Genomic DNA, 20326 nt, shown 5'->3' with positions numbered 1-20326 from the left:
ATTACGGGGAGACAACTTTTGAATGAGAGTTGTATCAGAACAGAAGAGAGAGAGAGAGAGAGAGAGAGAGAGAGAGAGAGAGAGAGAGAGAGAGAGAGAGAGAGAGAGAGAGAGAGAGAGGATACAAGGGGGCCCATTTTCTCTCGCTCTAGCCAAGGCCGCTGAAACCGATCGGACGCAAGGCCACGTAAACTAATGATACTACCTCATTCAACCTATGATATTTATGGTAACCATGACAACTAGAGACTTCTAGTTTTTTGCATTGCAAAGAGAAAGAGTTGCTTGTGGGCAGGACACCATTTGTACTCACTCATTTATTGAATTTCTAAGTGTAATCAGTATGCGAATACAGGGTATTTTGTGTGTTTCTTGCCAAACTTTAACTTTTGGGATCCATGAGTTCACAAAACTTAAGAAAAAAATACACACTGCCGAGGAGCACAGACAAAGGATGAACAACGATACACATCGCGGGATGAATGTTTGGGTGGACGCGGGTAGCCGAGCGATCACTGCGCCACCTACCGATGGCTATTCATATCTTAAAAATATTGTCATATTTCAAAGTGAAAATTATATGAAGTTTTTCATCATATGTTGGGGTGATCGTATCTCGAAGTATTACTGTATATGAAATTATATGCAAAACAGGAAAAGAAAAAGAAACCACATATTACAAGTATTGTGGATTTCTATAATAATTGGAATCTGGTAACTCTAATTAGTAATGGGATTCACATGACTTGGCCGACAAGCACAGTCCTGTAGAGGCAACCATGGGTGACACACACCAGTGCATTGCTCGTCGGGAGTACGTGAAGAGGCTTATAAACGTCGCTGTGAGGGTTGGTCTCTGTCTCCAAGATCACCATCAGAATCACTACTGGAGTCTTCACTTTCTTCTGTCTCAATAAAAAATCAGTCTTCATTTTCATCACTATCCTCAATGTCATTACTGAGTAACACTGACATAACATCACTTGGAGTACTGTTTCCTCCCTCCAGGTCACGGGGGTTGCCGGATGTCGCCTCGAAATGGGAAAAGATGACCTATTGTGAGGGAACATATGTCTCAAGGCTTGAGGAGACAAGCGAGAAAAGATGCCAGATACCTCCACTTGCCCCAGGAACAATAGTGAGGAGGAGAGATTCAAACATTTAGCGCAGAAAAATCAAGATTCCCAGAACGATCCACATGCGATGCTACAATCATCCCAAAACAGTCACCGTACGTTAAGGGTTAAAAGGGTGACCGTTCTAATCGCCCAAACTACTATTCTACAGCTTTAATCTTTTGCTTGTCTAAAGTTTTTTAATTTAACCTCAATAGGAAGATTCTTAAACATGCATCACTTCATAATCTTCTATCTGATCACCAGTGTGGCTTCCATCAAGGTAGCTCTACTGGTGACCTTCTGGAGTTCCTTATTGAGTCTTGGTCATCACCTTTTAGAGATTAAGGTGAAACTTTTGTTGTCGCATTAGACATATCAGAAGCTTTTGACAAAGTCTGGCATAAAGCTTTGATTTCAAAACTGCCCTCCTAAAGTTTCAGTCCTTCTCTGCAACTTTCTCATTTCCTTTCAGACCATTCTATTTCAGCCGTGGTAGACGGCCACTGTTCTTCTCCTAAATCTATTATCAATGGCAGAACACCAGTTATCAAATTTAGAACAGTGGCCATCTACCAAAGCTTCAATAGAACGGTTAGAAAGGAAACTTGAGGTAAAGTTGCAGAGGAGAGAAACCGTAGGAGGGCAAGTTTGGAATCAAAGCTTTGTGCCAGACTTTCTCAAAAGCTTTTGATATACCTAATGGAACAGCAGAAGTTTCACTGAAATCTCTAAAAGAGGATGACCAAGGCCCAGTATGGAAAGCCAGATGATCATCAGTAGAGTGGCCTTGATGGAAGCTATACTGACAATCAGATGGAATATTATGAAGTGACAGATGATGGGATTGGTATTCAGTAGCAGAACTCTTACTTCATTATATCATTATTAATTTGATACAATGTAAAAATACAACATTGATACTAAGTAGTAGTTTATATCTTTATATTATGTAATTCTTACATTGATGCAACGTAAAAATACGTTGATATTTACTTGCAGTTTATATCATTATATGACATCATGTTTATGTTGATATAACATAAAAATACAAGTTTCACTGATATCTCTAAAAGAGGATGACCAAGACTTAGTAAGGAAAGCCAGATCACCAGTAGAGCAGCCTTGATGGACGCCATACTGGTGATCAGACAGAAGATTGTGAAGTGACGGATGTGTGAGAATCTTTTTATTGAAGATAGATTAAAAACTTTAAACAAGCAAGAGATTAACATACTCTTATCCATGTAATTGAACGACCATTCTGATATTTGTCAATGTCTTTATATTGAAGCAAATAACCCATTTATGTATCTATCTGGAGTCAAGGTGTCTTGTATAATCACTGAAGTTTTTCTCTCTCTCCTTCATGTTATAATCTCATCTCCCTTTTTGTATTCCCATGTAGGTTTTGTATTACTTTTGCCCATTTCCATTACATAGCATTTCTTGGAATTAACCTTTCAGCTGGCAAGTGTCCCCGTGCAACAAGTTTGGGCTCACGTGGTGCAATACTTTGGTAACATAGGTAGTGTAGGTAAGTTTCAGCCAATGAGAACACTCCTCAGCTATACTCGGCTAATCATATCTCTCTCTAGCTCATATGGGAGTGTGGGCAGCATGGCTAGAAACGAGCAATGTCTCTCCAGACACCAAACGCAATGGATTGGCCATGAGCCAGATATTTGTGTTCTGATGTGATATGGGTGTCAACCGTGAAATTTGAAAACAAATGAGTGAAACATGATTTTTTTTTTTTTTTTTTTAACATTAAGGCCTATAGCACCTGTAGGCATACTTGAAGAGTATATGTGGGAAGCTCCATTAAGCTTCTGCCCATAGTGGTGCAGGCAATTTTATTTATAGAGGTACCCATATATGAGCTCATATCACCACCCAAGTGCATCTTTGGTGTAACCACCTAGAACATGGGTATCATGGTGACATATAGGTAACTTGAAACCATTTGACAAAGGGGCATAGTTTCAAAGTGGCATGTGGTAGGATTCGAACCTACATGTGGACATCTGCCCATTCCCATGCTCACCACCTTATCCACTACGCCACCCCCTCCCTCAATAAGGGTGTAGCCCGTGCGAGACTCCCTGCCCAGCCTCCCTGAAACTGTTTAAGTCTCTTGCGGGACTTTTTGTCTGCTATATAAAATAATGATACGTATGATGACTTATTTTATGGTGACAAAGGCATATAATGTACCATGAATTAATAGTGATGTTTTCTATGAATACCTGCATTTAATTTACTTATAATGAAGGTTATGGTGTATATATAATGGTGTTTTGAGATAAATAAGGCACTAATTAATGTCATGCTTCTTCATTTCAGTTGCCTTCTTCTAGTTTCTACAAGAAGGCAACAGGAGAGCTGCAAGGAGCAAATATGGGGCATCTAAATGACTACCCTTTAAAGGGCTGCAATGTTTGCTTTAGTGCCATGTTTAAGGGAACAATTATTGTGATGTCATTGACATTTAATTTCTGATCCGTTTAATTAAAGAGAATGGCCAAACCCCTCCACATCTCACAAGGCTCTCACTGGTCTCCACTTCTATGTAAGTACATATCTATATCTATCTATCTATCTATCTATCTATCTATATATATATATATATATATATATATATATATATATATATATATATATATATATATATATATACACAGGCAACCCCAGTTTAACGAACATTCACACAACGAAATTTCACTACAACGAACGTTTCCTTTTACTATCATCTGCTCGTATAACGAACACCAAACTCGCTTTAACAAAATTTTATCCAGGTAATCTTTAGCAAGTTTGAAAGCCCTGCCGTATCACGCAAGCTGACAGGCTTTTGAATACACCAGCGCCTGTCATGGACAAAACACACACCACTCACTCCCCTACCCTTCCCCACTCTTAGTTCAAAACAAAAACAGGGTCCAGCACCAGATCGTCATCTCACGCTCAACATGCCACCAAAACGCCCTGCAACCAGCCCTGCAATGTCGCCTAGCATTGCTAAGAAGACAAGGAAGGCACGTGCGCACACGGGCAGGGGGGGCTGCGGTATAGGAGGGGAACGCTTTGTTTATATCGGGGGGTGGCTGCGGTAAGGAAGGGGTTAAGAAGGCTAGTGAGACCTCATCTTCCTTGCAAGCTAAAAGAACCACCAGAACTTATGACTCTACAATGGATAAAATGAAAAGCCTTCTGGAAATGTGGTACATAAGTTTTGTATGCAGTGCAATGATGTGCCTTTTGTTTACATTCCACAGGTTGCCAGCTAGTGTTTTTCCCACTTCATTCTTCCTCCCTTCATAAATTTAAGATCATCAACATTATAAAGTTACTTACATACATACACTAGTGTACAGTATATTGACTTAGTCTTAAATTAAACTGCTTAAATTTTTAACTTCATAATTTTTACTTTCATTAAACCTTTTACTGTACAGTTAGCGCAGAAGATATCGACGCACCCAACAAATCCCGAAGCGTCACGGTTTTATTTCGGCATGCCAATTCTATACAAAATTTATTTGACAAATAATACCCACCTGGCAACTCTCCGCTTCCTTGCAAGTGTAATATATTTAAATTGCGAGTGACTAGTAACCGTCACCCCGGCTTAGTGGGAGGGTGAGGTGACATTCGCGCTCCCCTCCTACGCTTGTAACACAAGCTGCTCATTGTTTTACTGCTGGCATCTTCCATTACACTTAAAATGGGACCTACCAAGCTGGACATGCAGGAGAAGAGCATGGTTATGGCTTTTGTTGGCGAAGGATTAAGCAACCGGAAATTGGAAGAAAATTAAGAAGATCAGAGTTTGCTGTCCGTCGCATCAAGAAAGCTGCTGCTGTGCTGGGGACAGGCGCAGTGCCGGAAAGGAAGAAAGGGACAGGCAGGAAGAGGAAGATACACCCAAGGACTGACAAGCTGCTGGAGTGTGAAGTGAAAAAAGACCCTTTCATCACTGCCAAGGAACTGAAGGAAGCACATGCCGATGTGTTGGGAGAGGTGTCAGTGCGAACGATACAGGATCATCAGCAGAAACACCTCGTTGCCATGTCATTGCGCTGATCGCAAACCTCTCCTTACTGAGAAAATGAAGCAGAGACTTGATTTCTGTAAAAGGTATTAACACTGGACATCAGAAGATTGGCGCAGGGTGGTGTTCAGTGACGAGAGTGCCTTCAAAACCATCTCTCACAGACAGAAATTGGTGCGTCGTCCACTTGGTGCAGATCGGTTCGACAGTCACTACACAGTGAAGGCAGTGAAATTCCCTGCAGGTGTGATGGTGTGGGCGTGTTTCAATGGTGAGAAGGGAAGTGGGGGCTTGTACTTTTTAGACAAAAATGTGAACATGAACACTGCACTGTATGTGAATGTTCTGGAAAACTACATGGTGCCATTTTACACCACACACGAGAACGGCCACTTCCTACAGGACGGTGCGCCATGCCACAGAGCAAAGGCAGTGAAAAAGTGGCTAACTGACAACCGAGTGCAGCTGATTTCGTGGCTAGGACACAGCCCAGATTTAAATCCGATTGGAAATGTGTGGAATGAAATGAAAAGAAAACTTGGTAAGCTTCCAGTGTCTAGTGTTGACTCCCTGGTAGAAAAGATTCGCATGCTCTGGGCTGATGTGGATCCTCAGTATTTTCAAAATTGTCTGACAGTATGCCTAAACGTGTAAGTGCTGTTCTGAAAGGTAAAGGGCAACATGACAAAATACTAGTGGTTGTTCATAACAGGAAGAAATGTGTTTTATTCACCCTTAAATGAAAAAAATGCTAACAATACTTCTCTGATGACGGATTTCAGACGGTGCGTCAATTTCTTCTGCGGTAAGTGTACTATGATGCACTCTTGCTTTGTTTACTCAATGAAAGTTGTTAGGGGTCAAAATTGTTATAATTGGTTCGCTTAACAAAAATTCTCACAACAAACATTTTTTCAGGAATGTAACCCTTTCATTAAGCGGGGGTTGCCTGTATTTTTTACATTCTTATTAATAAAAAAAGTTTTTAAACTATGTTTTCATCTCAAAACAGCATTAATTTAATTTTTAGTCATTGACAGACAAAATCAATGTGTTCATTGCCCATAAGAGAAGAAACAGATCTTTTGTGAAATAATTACATAACTGGTACATGCTGTGATTCTCTAGGTTGAATAATACCACTGGACTGCTTACATTCATGTGCGCTCTCTCTCTCTCTCTCTCTCTCTCTCTCTCTCTCTCTCTCTCTCTCTCTCTCTCTCTCTCTCTCACTTTGGCTGAGATTGGAGCTGACCATGACTTCCAAATTTTTTTCATACTTTTGAACTTCCTAGTGCCTTGTTATTTATCGTGTACCTATTGTGTGAATTATCTCTACCTACACTCAGTACCCTGCACTTGCTAATATTGAATTGCATTTGCCATTTATCTGTCCATTCTTTCATCCTATCCAAATCTGCCTGCAAGGCAATGGCATCCGAATCTGGCCTAATTAATCTACCTGTCTCGTCTCGTCTGTAAATTTACTAATATCACTGCTAATTCCACTATCCAAGTCATTAATGTATATCAAAAATAAGAATAACTCTAAAAGTGAACCCTGTGGTACCCCACTAATCACCTGACCTCATTCTGAATTAGATCCATTAATTACTACTCTCTGTCGCCTATCGACTAACAATACTTCAATCCAGCCCAATATTCTACCCTCTATCCCATGTCCTCTAACCTTTCTCTAAAGCCTCTGGTGAGGTACCTTGCCAAAAGCTTTAATGAAATCTAAGTATAGAATGTCATAATTATCACTATTATCTGCTACCTCATAAATATTACTAGAAGAACTGGCATCTCTGCCAGTTTTTCTCACCCCTCCAACTGCTTACTCTGTACAAGGCCCTTATCCATTCCTGTATTGAGTACTCTTCATATGCTTTTGGGGGTGGTTCCACCCACACTGTTTTATTAAATAAAGTGGAATCAAAAGCTTTTCGTCTCATCAACTCCCCTCTTCTGACTGACTGTCTTCAGCTTCTTTCTTACTGCCGATAAGTTGCATCTCTTTCTATCTTTTATCGCTATTTTCATGCTAACTGTTCTACTGATCTTGCTAACTGCATGCCTCCCATCCTCCTGAGGCCTTGCTGCACAAGGCTTTCTTCTTCCTCTCATCCCTATTCTGTCCAACCTTCTAATGCAAGAGTTAAAAAATAATCTTAATCATTCATACCTTTCTCTGGTAAACTATGAAACTCCCTACTGCTTCTGTATTGCTGCCCTCCTATGAATTGTCTTCTTTTAAGAGGGAGGTATCAAGACATTTGCTCCCTAGTTTTGGCTAACGCTTTTCTTTTTTATAAAGAACCAGCACCCAAGTGGGCCTTTTTCTTTTTTAATATTACTTTGCCCTTGGCTAGCTCTCTCTCCTACATTAAAAAAAAAAAAAAAAAATTAAGGCACGACTTTCCCTTCATAAAGCCATGTTGTGAGTGATTTATCAAACCTCCAATCAGGCTAGCAAACCTTCACCAATCACGTTTACCAGCATGTCTATTTAATAGAATCAATATTCAGAGAATCTCAAATAATAATATATGGTCAAAATAAACTTAATAAATAGCCTATCAACTGATAAGGTCTTTCTTCCTAATGTGTCTAGGGGGCTGCCAGATAACACTGACTGCATTGGGAATTGTTGTCAAATACCTACTCAATCATTTAGCCTCTGTTAATGAATTGAAATTAGAGGATGGAAAATCCTGCTCACATGAACAATAACTGTGTCTCAAAATGGGACAGTGCTCACTTACGTGAATGATCACCTTCAATTAAGGATTAAGAGTAGAAGCAGTCTTGAGAACACAACTAATCACATCTGTGTGGGTTTTGGAAAATAATTGCGGTAAAAAAGCAGTGTTTCTGAATGCAGTCCTAAGATTCATAACAACAACAAAGGACATGAAAGTTTCACGTCCATATCCTGAAACCTTCCTAACACTAGCACCATCACCACAAAGCCCAAGCAAAAACTCACCTGTGCCTCTGTTGATTGGATGGACCAGAAGCACATTGTCCCTTCCTCATCACATGACACAAACTCATCCTCCTTCAATGATGCCCTCTGGACTCCCACTACCTGCAAGCAAAGGACTGTCAGACACACACATCAAGGTTACCATTCTACTACCACACAAAGCAACCCTATACACTCAGAAGGACATAAATCAAGCAAAGTACACCATGGCATGTTTAGATTAAGTGAATAGATATGTGTCTGAATAGTGCGTGTGTACAATCACTATTCGATTTACAACGTATGCGAGATACGACCACCCATACTTACGACCATGTCCAGCAGATCAGCAGATGCCTATTATGAGTTTGCTGTAATGTATGTTTGGCAGCGCAGTGCACCTAAGATAGTTGTGGCGGCGCCCAGCATCGTGTACGACAGTTACGGCAGCACAGCATCTCACAGACTCACACTCACAGCATCCTACCACTTCACTTGTTGACTAGATACCGTCGCGGATATAGTAGTACCATCCTAAATTAAAGGTTAGGGTGGGGTCAGGTACCTGACCGCATCTGTTTACAGTGTTGCCATGTTTCTGCCAGAGGTTGCTATGACTCCTCCAACTCCTTTTTTTTCCTCCTTGCCCATCTGTCTCTCACTGCCTCCCTACCCTCCTCTCTCTCTCTCTCTCTCTCTCTCTCTCTCTCTCTCTCTCTCTCTCTCTCTCTCTCTCTCTGCTTCCTGGATGTTACTTTTCATGGTATGGTATGCCAATATAGCAATCGCCAGCGTATCCGGATCACCACTATCCGGAATAGCATCTTCATAAGTAGATGTAAATATATTTGTGTGTGTGTGTGTGTGTGTGTGTGTTTATATATATATATATATATATATATATATATATATATATATATATATATATATATATATATACATACAGTAAGGTCTCGCTTTACGTCAGAGTTACGTTCCTGAAACATGATGTAAGTCGATTTTGTACGTAACTCGAGTTTCCGTATATTTCAAAGCATATTATCAGGTTTTCAACCATTGTTTATGGTCATTCAGGTAAGTTAAAGGTTACATTGTTATATTATTTACTGAGGTTGTGTATGATTCAAGATTTCCAGCTGTTCCACCACCTCAAGAATCAACGCAGGGGGGGAGGAGTGGCCCTGTTTTGCCGCTCTGACCTCAGCCCCTCACACCTACACGTCGACGTCCCCGCCGGATTGGAGGCCCTGTGGGTGAGGGTTACCCCCCCCTGCCACCCCTGCAACACAGCCTCCATCATTGTGTGTGTTGTCTACCACCCTCCACGGGCCGCCACTGCACGGTTGCTCACTGATCACATCATCGAGACTGCTGATGCTCTACGGGTGAGATTTCCTGCTGCCAAGCTGGTAATCTGTGGGGACTTCAACCGCTTGGATATCAGTGAAATCCTGCACCAGCTACACCTCACCCAGGTCGTGGACTTCCCCACCCACCACCAGTCCACCCTCGACCTTATCATGACAGACCTGAGCCAGCAGTACTCGCCTCCCAAGCCACTCCCCCCCATGGGACGCAGCACCCACCTCTCCATCCTGTGGACACCCACCCCCACCACCTCGGTTCCCAGGTCAACTGTCACCAGATCCCACAGGCCCATGCCTGACTCCGCCATGAGGGAATTTGGGCAGTGGCTAACACATCACCCGTGGACCGAGGTACTGGAGGTGGAAGACGTCCACACAAAATGGCGGAACTACTTCACTACCACAACGGAAGCGTTCCACCACTACTTTCCCACCAAGGACATCACAGTGGACCCATCTGATGCCCCTTGGATGACGCCCTGCATCAAACGACTCCTTCGTCAGCGTGACAGGGCTTTCCACTCTAGCCCTGACCAGTACAGGAGTTTAAGGAACAGAGTTATCAGGGAAATTAAAAAAGCCAAGGCAAGCTACTACCCAGACAAAATTCACCATCTCAAGCTTACTAACAACAGACAGTGGTACGACAAGATTAAGTCTTTGTGTGGTTTACAAAAGCAAGCCTCTTCTTTCCCCTGTGTTTCACACCTTTCACCTGACAGCGGCCGAAGAGATTAACGGTCACTTCGCTGCGATCTGTCAGACACTCCCTCCCCTTCACTCCACTACTCTCCCAGCCTACCTCCCTGCCTCCTCCCCTCCACCCCTTGTCCAGGAGGTTGATGTTTACAGGAAGCTTCTTAAATTTAAACTAAACAGATCCACCACTCCCACTGACCTCCCCATCAAAATTTACAGAGAATTTGCCCCAGAACTTGCCACACCCCTTTGCTCTATCATCAATGCCTCCCTTTCTCAACATTCCTGCCCCGATGACTGGAAGACATCTTACGTCACCCCCCTCCCCAAAATTTCTAATCCACAGTCACTGAATGATCTAAGACCAGTCGCCATCACCCCTATACCCAGCCTTATCTGTGAAGATTTTGTGTTCGACTGGGCCTATAACAAAATTTGTAACTCTATTGACACACAACAATTTGGCAATATTAAATCCACCTCCACATCTCACTACCTTGTCAGCTTCCTGGAATTCGTCCACAGCCACCTGGACAAACGCAACACTTCTCTAGCTATTGCTTTTGTGGACTTCAGAAAGGCCTTTGATCTTGTTGATCACACTGTTGTGATAAATAAAGCCATCACTCTGGGTCTCTCTCCCTACCTGATAGCGTGGCTGGCAGACTTCCTCACGGGAAGGCGTCAGGCCGTTCGTTATCAGGGCTCTGTCTCCTCTTTCCAACAGCTCACATGCGGGGTCCCTCAGGGGACCAAGATGGGTCCACTGTGTTTCCTCATCCTTATCAACGATGCTCTTGTCCACACCCCCCACCGCTGGAAGTATGTGGACGACTGCACCGTGGGCGTACCCGTCAACAACACCAACCCAGACTTCTCAGCACTGCAGTCCACTCTAAACCAACTACAGACGTGGACGGAGGACAACAAAATGACCATCAACCACACCAAGACCGTGGTGATGCACATTTGTACCTCCACAGCAGCAGTCCCCCCTCCCCAGCTTTCTGTGGGCCCTCACTCCCTCCAGGTGGTCCGCAGCACCAAGCTTCTAGGTGTCTTGGTGGATGATCAGTTAACATGGAAGCAGCATGTTTCCAACATCATCAGGTCAGCCTCATATAAAATCTATTTACTGCGCCGACTCAGGTCCCTGGGAGCACCGGCAGATGAGCTGAGGGGAGTGTACCTCACCTTTATACTCCCTAAGCTCATGTACGCCGCCCCAGCGTGGTCCTCCTCCCTGAACCTCACACAACGACAACAGCTGGAGAGGGTTCAGAGGAGGCGTTCAGGGTCATCCTTGGGCCTGCCTACAGGTCCTACGAGGACGCCCTGACCTGCCTGAGTCTGCCGAGGCTGGCCACAAGACACCAGGAAGCCTTGGAAAAATTTGGGGAAGGACTGCTGCGTCATCCACGTCTCCGCCACCTGCTACCACCCGACGTGCCTCCCCCTGCTCGCGCCACCCGACACCATAATCGCGTGGCGCCTTTGAGAGCACCGCGCACGGATCGGTACCGACTTAGCGCGGTGCCCACTATTGTGCAAGCTTTAAATAAATAAGTGAATTTCTAGGTTAGTTTATCCATAGTTAGGTTAAGCATTTTTACTTCATTGTGGTAATGTCCCCCCCCCCTGTACATTTTCAGTGTATTTTTTTACATTGCCTAACTAATAAACCGTTTATTATTATTATTATTATTATTATTGTCGCCGAGAGGGGTGAACGCCTGAGGCCGCCAGGAGGGTGGGCAAGTCGAATGTTGTGACGCCCAGGGCGGACAGCTGGGAGCGTAGTGCAGTGCGGTGGGAGTAGAAGCGTGGGCAGCAGGGCAGGAAATGCAATAGGAAAGGGCAATAGGGATCAGCAGACAGGCACAGACGGTGCAAGTCAGCTGCGAGTGTCGTGTGGCCCAGGCAAAGGCTCCGGAGTTGTTATTGTTGTGATGGGTGTGCAAGCCCTCAAGGTCGTCAACCTCCCCGTTGTCATGGTAACGGGCTTCCCATTTCTTCTTCCTCCCTCACACACAGCTGCTGCCTCCTTCTCATGTCTTTTAATTATGTCCTCTTTTCTTGTAGCATAATGGTTTTCCTTTTCTTAGCATCACTGCTGTCACTAGAAGTTTTCTCTTTGGTGCCATTGAGCAAGATACTAAGAACTTGAGTCAGTAAACGCAGAAGTAGGATAACACTCTTGCCAGGGGCGATGGTGTGGTGGAACTGAGGCAGGGTGTTATTGTATTAAAGCGTGAGGCGGTCGGTGTGGCAGGCAACCACCAACAATAACAATAAATCCGCACTTTACGATTTATAAATTTTCAATTTTTTTAATCTTAAATTGCCTTATAGTGGACTGACGTAACTATGAGTTTGACGTAACTCGAGACCAACGTAACCCAGGACTTTACTGTATATATATATATATATATATATATATATATATATATATATATATATATATATATATATATATATATATATATATATATATATATATATATATATATATTATATACACAGTAAGGTCTCGGTTTATGTCAGAGTTACGTTCCTGAAACATGACGTAAGTCGATTTTGTACGTAACTCGAGTTTCCGTACATTTCAAAGCACATTATCGAGTTTTCAATCAATCATTGTTTATGGTCATTCAGGTAAGTTAAAGGTTATATTGTTATATTATTTACAACTATGCAGGAATATGAAACACAAGCTTGTTGTTGTTGTTGATTAGGGCCACGAACGCGAAGGACTGTAGGTTGCCGAGAGGGGTGGACGCCTGAGGCCGCCAGGAGGGTGGGCAAGTCGAATGTTCTGACGCCCACAGGACAGACAGCTGGGAGCATAGTGTAGTGCGGTGGGAGTAGAAGCGTGGGCAGCGGGGCAGGAAATGCAATAGGAAAGGGCAATAGGGATCAGCAGACAGGCGCAGACGGTGCAAGTCAGCTGCAAGTGTCGTGTGGCCCAGGCGAAGGCTTCGGAGTTGTTATTGTTGTGATGGGTGTGCGAGCCCTCAAGGTCGTCAACCTCCCCGTTGTCATGGTAACGGGCTTCCCCTTTTCTTCTTCCCTCCCTCACACACAGCTGCTGCCTCCCCTTCTCATGTCTTTTAATTATGTCCTCTTTTTCTTGCAGCATAATGGTTTTCCTTTTCTTAGCATCACTGCTGTCACTAAGAAGTTTTCTCTTTGGTGCCATTGAGCAAGATACTAAGAACTTGAGTCAGTAAACGCAGAAGTAGGATAACGCTCTTGCCAGGGGCGATGGTGTGGTGGAACTGAGGCAGGGTGTAATTATATTCAAGCGTGAGGCGGGCGGTGTGGCGGGCAACCACCAACAATAACAATAAATCCCGCACTTTACAATTTATAAATTTTCAATTTTTTTAATCTTAAATTACCTTATAGTGGACTGACGTAACTACGAGTTTGACGTAACTCGAGACCGATGTAACCCGAGACTTTACTGTATATATATATACAGTAAAAGTCCTTAAATCCGGAACCTTATAATCCGGAAATCCTTATAATCCGGAAAATTTGAAAGGCTGAGTTAAATATGCAAAAAAATAAGAAATAATAGTAATAAATATATAATAATAATAGCTGAAACCGAACATGTCATCACCGACATTGAGTTTAACACAAACTCGTAAGAGATTAATATTTGGAGGTATTATAAGTGGTGTTTTATGTTTCTGTAAGTGATGTGCGTGCGTGCGTGCGCGTGTGTGTGTTACGGAGTCCTGTTATCTGCGTGGGTGGTCCAGCTGGTGTACGCTCAACGCCAGTGACGTGATTGGCTAGCGTATGATGGTGGAGGCCTTCCTTTCTTTTTGTTTCCCTTTATCAGACATCAGTAAATGTTTTATGTTATGAAATGTGTTTTGTATTATACTTAAAATTATTTTATAAAGTGTGACATATGTATTGTGGACTGTATACATATTATGTGGGGTACAGTACAGTACAATCACTCAAACTTCTCAGCATATGTGGATGGTGGAATAGCCTAAGTAAAATAGTGAAATCATCTACACAAATACAAGTTGACAAGTAGGAAAAGAGCAATCATCACATACGGTCTGTCATAATGGCTGGAAAGGCCCATGCTACTCCCCCCACAGTCTGGCAAATCTTCAAGAAAAAAAAAAGCCTACGTAAATCTTGTGTGGTGTGGTGAGGAAGTACACAGTGGACTGGTGGTAGTAGCAATCCCTGTAAGATGTTATGACAGTACTACAAAGATATAGCAAGTTGGGGTTAGTTTAGTGGGGTTTACATAGTACCCTCAAGATTTTAATCTTACTTTCAGCCTTACTATCTTACAATCTGGAAAGTCCTAGAATCCGGAATCCCTGAACCCCAATGACTTCCGGATTTCAGGACTTTTACTGCACTTGGCAAATAAATTAGTCTGCCGAAACTACCGCCAAATGCGAATTTCGGCAAGTACGAGTTCTTTATACCATATAAATAGCTTAAAAAATGCCTCAATCAGTCTTTGGTCATTGGCAAAGTCCCTCTTTTGACCCCTAAAATACCATCTTTCGAGCTGAAATAAAAACTTTTGCCTTCACATACTAGAACACATGTACAAAACAGACCAATAAACAAAAAAATAAAGTATATAAGACACGATATAAAGGCTGTAACTCCCGTTTTTCTACCCGTTTCCCTCACCCACTTTCATCCTTGCCGCCACTACCATTGTCCTTACCCCCACCGGTACCACCTGTTTCGATGGTTGAGGCAATGTTGGCGGCAAATGTCCAGAATTCCTTCCCACGCTAGCAGAACAGAGGGTAGCACAAACAAAATGGCTGAAGGGAACTCTCACACTGCATTCTGATATGTTTACAGAGAGGTCTGACGTCACCGGGAAGCCACATGGTTCGCTGTGGGGCCACCAAGTTTGAATTCAAGTCGCCAAGCGTGCAGTCGGTGGTCCGTGGCCACCCTACCGCCAAAAGTGAATTTCGCCAATCTGTGATTCGCCAATTGCAGGGGCTTACTGTGTATATATATATATATATATATATATATATATATATATATATATATATATATATATATATATATATATATATACATATATATATATATTGTAATATTGTAGAACAGATTGGTGGGTGGGTGGTGTAAAGAAATTCAGGGAGAGCAGGAGCACTTTATTTCTTTTACGATTGCCCATAGGGCTTCTTCAGAGAGAATCTCTGAAGAAGTCTATGGGTAAACGTAAGAGAAATAAAGTGTTCCTGCTCTCCTGAGTTTCTTTACACCCACCCATATATATATATATATATATATATATATATATATATATATATATATATATATATATATATATATATATATATATATATATATATATATATATATATATATATATATATATATATATATATATATATATATATATACAACCCCGTTTAACGAAGGGTTACTTTCCTAAAAACACTTAGTTAAGCAAAACTTCGTTAAGCGAACCGATTATAACAAGTATAACCCCTGATTTGAACTTCCATTGAGAGTAAGCAAAGTGAGAGTGCATCATAGTACAGTAAAAGGTTTAATAAAAGTAAAAATTATAAAGTTAAACATTTAGGTAGTTTAATTTAAGTCATTATAATGTACACTAATGTATGTATGTACGTAACTTTATAATGTTGATGATCTTAACATTATGAAGGGAGGGAGAGTGAAACGGGAAATACACTAACCGGCAACCTGTGGAATGTAAACAAAGTGCGCATCATGGTACTGCATATAAAACTTATGTACCACATTTCCACAAGGCTTTCCATTTTATCCATTGTAGAGTCATAAGTTCTGGTGGTTCTTTTAGCTTGCAAGGAAGATGAGGTCTCACTAGCCTTCTTAACCCCTTCCTTACCGCAGCCACCCCCCGATATAAACAAAGCGTTCCCTCTATACGCAGAGTGGTGTGCACGTGCCTCACGGCCAGATCTACACATTATATTTCTTTCTAACTCAGTGTTATGTACTTTTTTCTAAACATATTTTTGTCATTTTATTAATAAAAGAAAACATAAACATAATCATAAATTGTGCACTAATCATAAATTCAGCACCACACACTCTGCACCTGGTGAGGGTGGCCCTGAGGCAGTCATAACTAGGCTGCTCCCCCTCACTTGCCGAGAGGGTTTCAACACTGCTGTCACTATCACTCTCTCCTATTTCTTTTCAGGATCATAGTCTGAATCATATTCATCTGGAGAGTCTTCCAGTATATCCTCACTATCTGTCTCATAATTATGATAATCCTCATCGCTGCTAAGCAGGCGCCATTATCTCTAACTAGAGGCAATAGAACAGTTTCACCACGGCTGATACTAGAGAACTGATGTTCTTGGGGGGACTGTGGGAATAATATATGTCAAAGAATAGTGATTGGCTTTATAGTTTATGCATGAAAAATTAACTCCGATATTGATTGGCTAGTGGGGGGGGTGGTTTTGTTACGCTGGGGTGGCTAAAAATAACGCCTCCAGTGTTTGTTTGTTAATAGTGAATCACGTGGAGCATGAAAAAGGCAAAATACGCACTCAGGCCACGGTTATACACGGAAATGTATTGGTGTGGTATGCACGTACCACTGCGGCATCTTGCGGTACCACGAGGTCGCTTTTGCGTGTGGTACGCACGTACACAAAACAGTCTTGCGGTAAGGAAGGGGTTAATAGAGTATCTTGACTTGAAAATAGTAGACAGTAGATGGAGTCAAGCCATGGTGGGAAGCGATGTTATTAGTTTTCTGGCCTCTCTCTTGTCTGTGAATAATACCCAGTTTCACTTCAAGAGTAAGACACTTCCTGGTCTTCTTAGGAACATTAGGCCACATTGCAGGGTGTTTTGATGGTAAGTTGAACTAAGGAAGACGAGCTGCTGGTGACGCTGTTATGTTTTGACTGGGTAGTGAGTGGTGCGTGTGATCTTGATCTTGATCTTGATGCTACAGGTGACACAGAATTTCTTCTGAGTCAGCCCTTTGTATCGGCAGAGCCTGTGTTGTCCACGAGAGGCTTGATCTTGATCTTTATTCTATAGGTGTCTCAGGATTTCTCCTGAGGCAGGCCTTAGTACCAGCAGCTCCTGATGTATTCAAAAGCCTGTCAGCTTGCATGATACAGTGGGGCTTTCAAATTTGGAAAAAAAGCAGATGGTATTAAAATGAAACCTTCGTTATAGCGAAATTTCGTTGTGTGAACCTTCGTTAAACGGGGGTTGCCTGTATATATATATATATATATATATATATATATATATATATATATATATATATATATATATATATATACATACATATATATACAGGCAACCCTCGTTTAACAAAGGTTCACACAACAAAATTTCGCTACAACGAAGGTTTCATTTTACTACCATCTGCTCGTTTAACTAACACCAAACTCGCTTTAACAAAGTTTTATCCATGAAATTTTTTTCCAAATTTGAAAGCCCCTACCATATCATGCAAGCTGACAGGATTTTGAATACACCAGGAGCTGCTGGGACAGAAAAAATCCTGGGACACCTGTAGAATAAAGATCAAGATCAAGATCAAGCCTCTCGTGGACAACATGCGCAACACTCACTCCCCAGTCAAAACATAACAGCGTCAGCAGCAGCTTGTCTTCCCTAACTCAACTTACCACCAAAACGCCCTGCAATGTGGCCTAGTGTTCGTAAGAAGACCAGGAAGTCTCTTACTCTCCAAGTGAAGCTGGAAATTATTCAGACACGAGAGAGGCCAGAAAACTATAGCAATGCTGGCCACCATCTTGACTCCATATTATACTGTGTCTATTTTCAAGTCAGCAGACTATATTAAGGAGGCTGGTGAGACCGTATCTTCCTTGCAAGCTAAAAGAACCACCTGAACTTGTGACTCTACAATGGATAAAATGGAAAGCCTTGTGGAAATGTGGTGCATAAGTTTTGTATGCAGTACAATGATGCGCACTTTGTTTACATTCCACAGGTTGTCGGTTAGTGTCTTTCCCGTTTCACTCTTCCTTCCTTCATAAAGTTAAGATCATCAACATTATAAAGTTACGTACATACATACATTAGTGTACATTATAATGACTTAAATCAAACTACCTAAATGTTTAACTTCATAAATTTTACTTTCATTAAACCTTTTACTGTACTATGATGCACTCTTGCTTTGCTTAATCTCAATGGAAGTTCAAATCAGAGGTTAAACTTGTTATAATCGGTTCGCTTAACGAAGTTTCGCTTAACAAAGTGTTTTTTTAGGAACGTAACCCCTTCGTTAAATGGGGGTTGCCTGTATGTATATATATATATATATATATATATATATATATATATATATATATATATATATATATATATATATATATATATATATATATATATATATATATATATATATATATATATATATATATATATATATATATATATATGTATTGTTCCAGCCTAGCAGTGAAAAGTGGTTGAGTTGTTTGTTTACATTTCTCTGTGAGATGCTCCAAGGCAGAACTTCCAAGTATCAAATGGCCAAGATGAGCTGCTCTGTTGTTTATGAGTTTATTATAATTAAATAACCTTTCCATCAGGAAGCCATTTTTAAATGTCTTCTGTGATTGTGTCATAGCCTGACTCACGCCCTACACAGTACTTGGCCAGGAGTCAAGTAAGGAGGTGTGTCATTTAGCTCTCTAATTTTTGCCTGACAGGTATAAGTTGACAAGAATTAGAATGAGAAACATCTAGAAGAGAAGACAACTAGAAACACACAAACAAATGTATCGTTGTGAGACCGCTGGACTTTCAATTCTGGCCTCCTCTCTCCCATCTGTCATGCATGTTATCCCCCTCCAAGATGCTCGCCTCACCCCATGCCTCACTGCTAGGCTTCTCCACCATCTCTCTATATCATAAGACTGTTATGATCTTTTCAAACACTTTTTATTTCTTACTGCCTTCATCATCACAACTTTACATGACATAGCTCTCACAATAACACTGTTACAAAAAATTATGTTGAGACAAAGGTAGAAAGCTGCACCAGACGAACAATAAATACATCACTATCATTATATCACTTCAATACACTAATAATGACTCAGGTAATGTCCAGTTCAGCAGTGAAACAGCAGATTGCCATGACGCTGCTGATGGCACCTTCCCAACCCTTACATTTTCTAAAGAAGCAGGTATCTTACATGTTATCATTTGATCATTCTCCAGGAAGTAATTATAGTATACACAATCATTTAATGTGCTTTCATTCATTGTTTTCTGACCCATTTGGGTTATGTACATGTTTTTTCTCAATTTATAAGGGGTTGGGAGAGGAAATTCCGCATATACAGATATTTTGAGTATCCGCCAGGGCCTTGGCTGCTATGATTTGGATATGCGAGCGATTATTATATTAAAATTTAGACTTTATTTCCACACCACCCAACAGCGTAAAAGTCTTTTCTTTCTTTAACCTATCATATTAATGTATTATCAACTAAACAACTGAAAACAATGCTGTATACAAAGATAAATGTTATTGTACTTATACAGTATCTCACACTTAAAATGGATGAGAAAGATAGATCTTAAAATCAACATACATATATTTTGAGTGCATGCATATATCTGATTTACGACTTACGGCTGGTTGATCATAACTGATCTACATTGTAACTCAGATGGTGCCTGTATTTACCTACAGTAAAACCTCACTTGATGAACGTCTCTAAGGGCGAACAATTTGGGAGACGACAAAAAAAATTGTCAATATATCGACCCAAGGGACGAATGATATTTCGGGGGACGAACGTGGTTTTTGTGATAGCTAACCTGGCTATCACACAACAACAAAACAAAATATAAGCACAAAAGAAAATAGAAACAGGAACATACGAAAAATATTACATAACATAATCTCCGTGCCACCACAATTTTCTCCTGTTTTTCCTGGGCATGGTGATGTTACCGGCGCGCTCTACTGTAGCTTCCTCGGCGTTATCCTCATTGCTCTGGTGGCTCTCAGCATTGCTGTCATCATCATCCTGGCCATGTCCAGGTACTACAGATTGTGGCAAATCCATCGCAGCTGTTTCCTCGC

At 41.4% G+C, this 20326-nt stretch overlaps 1 protein-coding gene across 1 annotated transcript in view; it reads right to left on the bottom strand.

Moving 5' to 3' along the window:
- LOC123506849 (WD repeat-containing protein 75-like) overlaps positions 1 to 20326 on the bottom strand; it is a 210289-nt gene that overhangs the window by 172878 nt on the left and 17085 nt on the right. Inside the window, 1 exon segment of the mRNA XM_045259203.1 lies at positions 8162 to 8263. Within this exon segment, the coding sequence (XP_045115138.1) occupies positions 8162 to 8263 (102 nt within the window).

Source organism: Portunus trituberculatus, chromosome 21 (genome assembly GCF_017591435.1).
Source record: "Portunus trituberculatus isolate SZX2019 chromosome 21, ASM1759143v1, whole genome shotgun sequence".
NCBI lineage: Eukaryota > Metazoa > Arthropoda > Malacostraca > Decapoda > Portunidae > Portunus > Portunus trituberculatus.
This window is presented reverse-complemented; position numbering and strand designations above follow the sequence as displayed.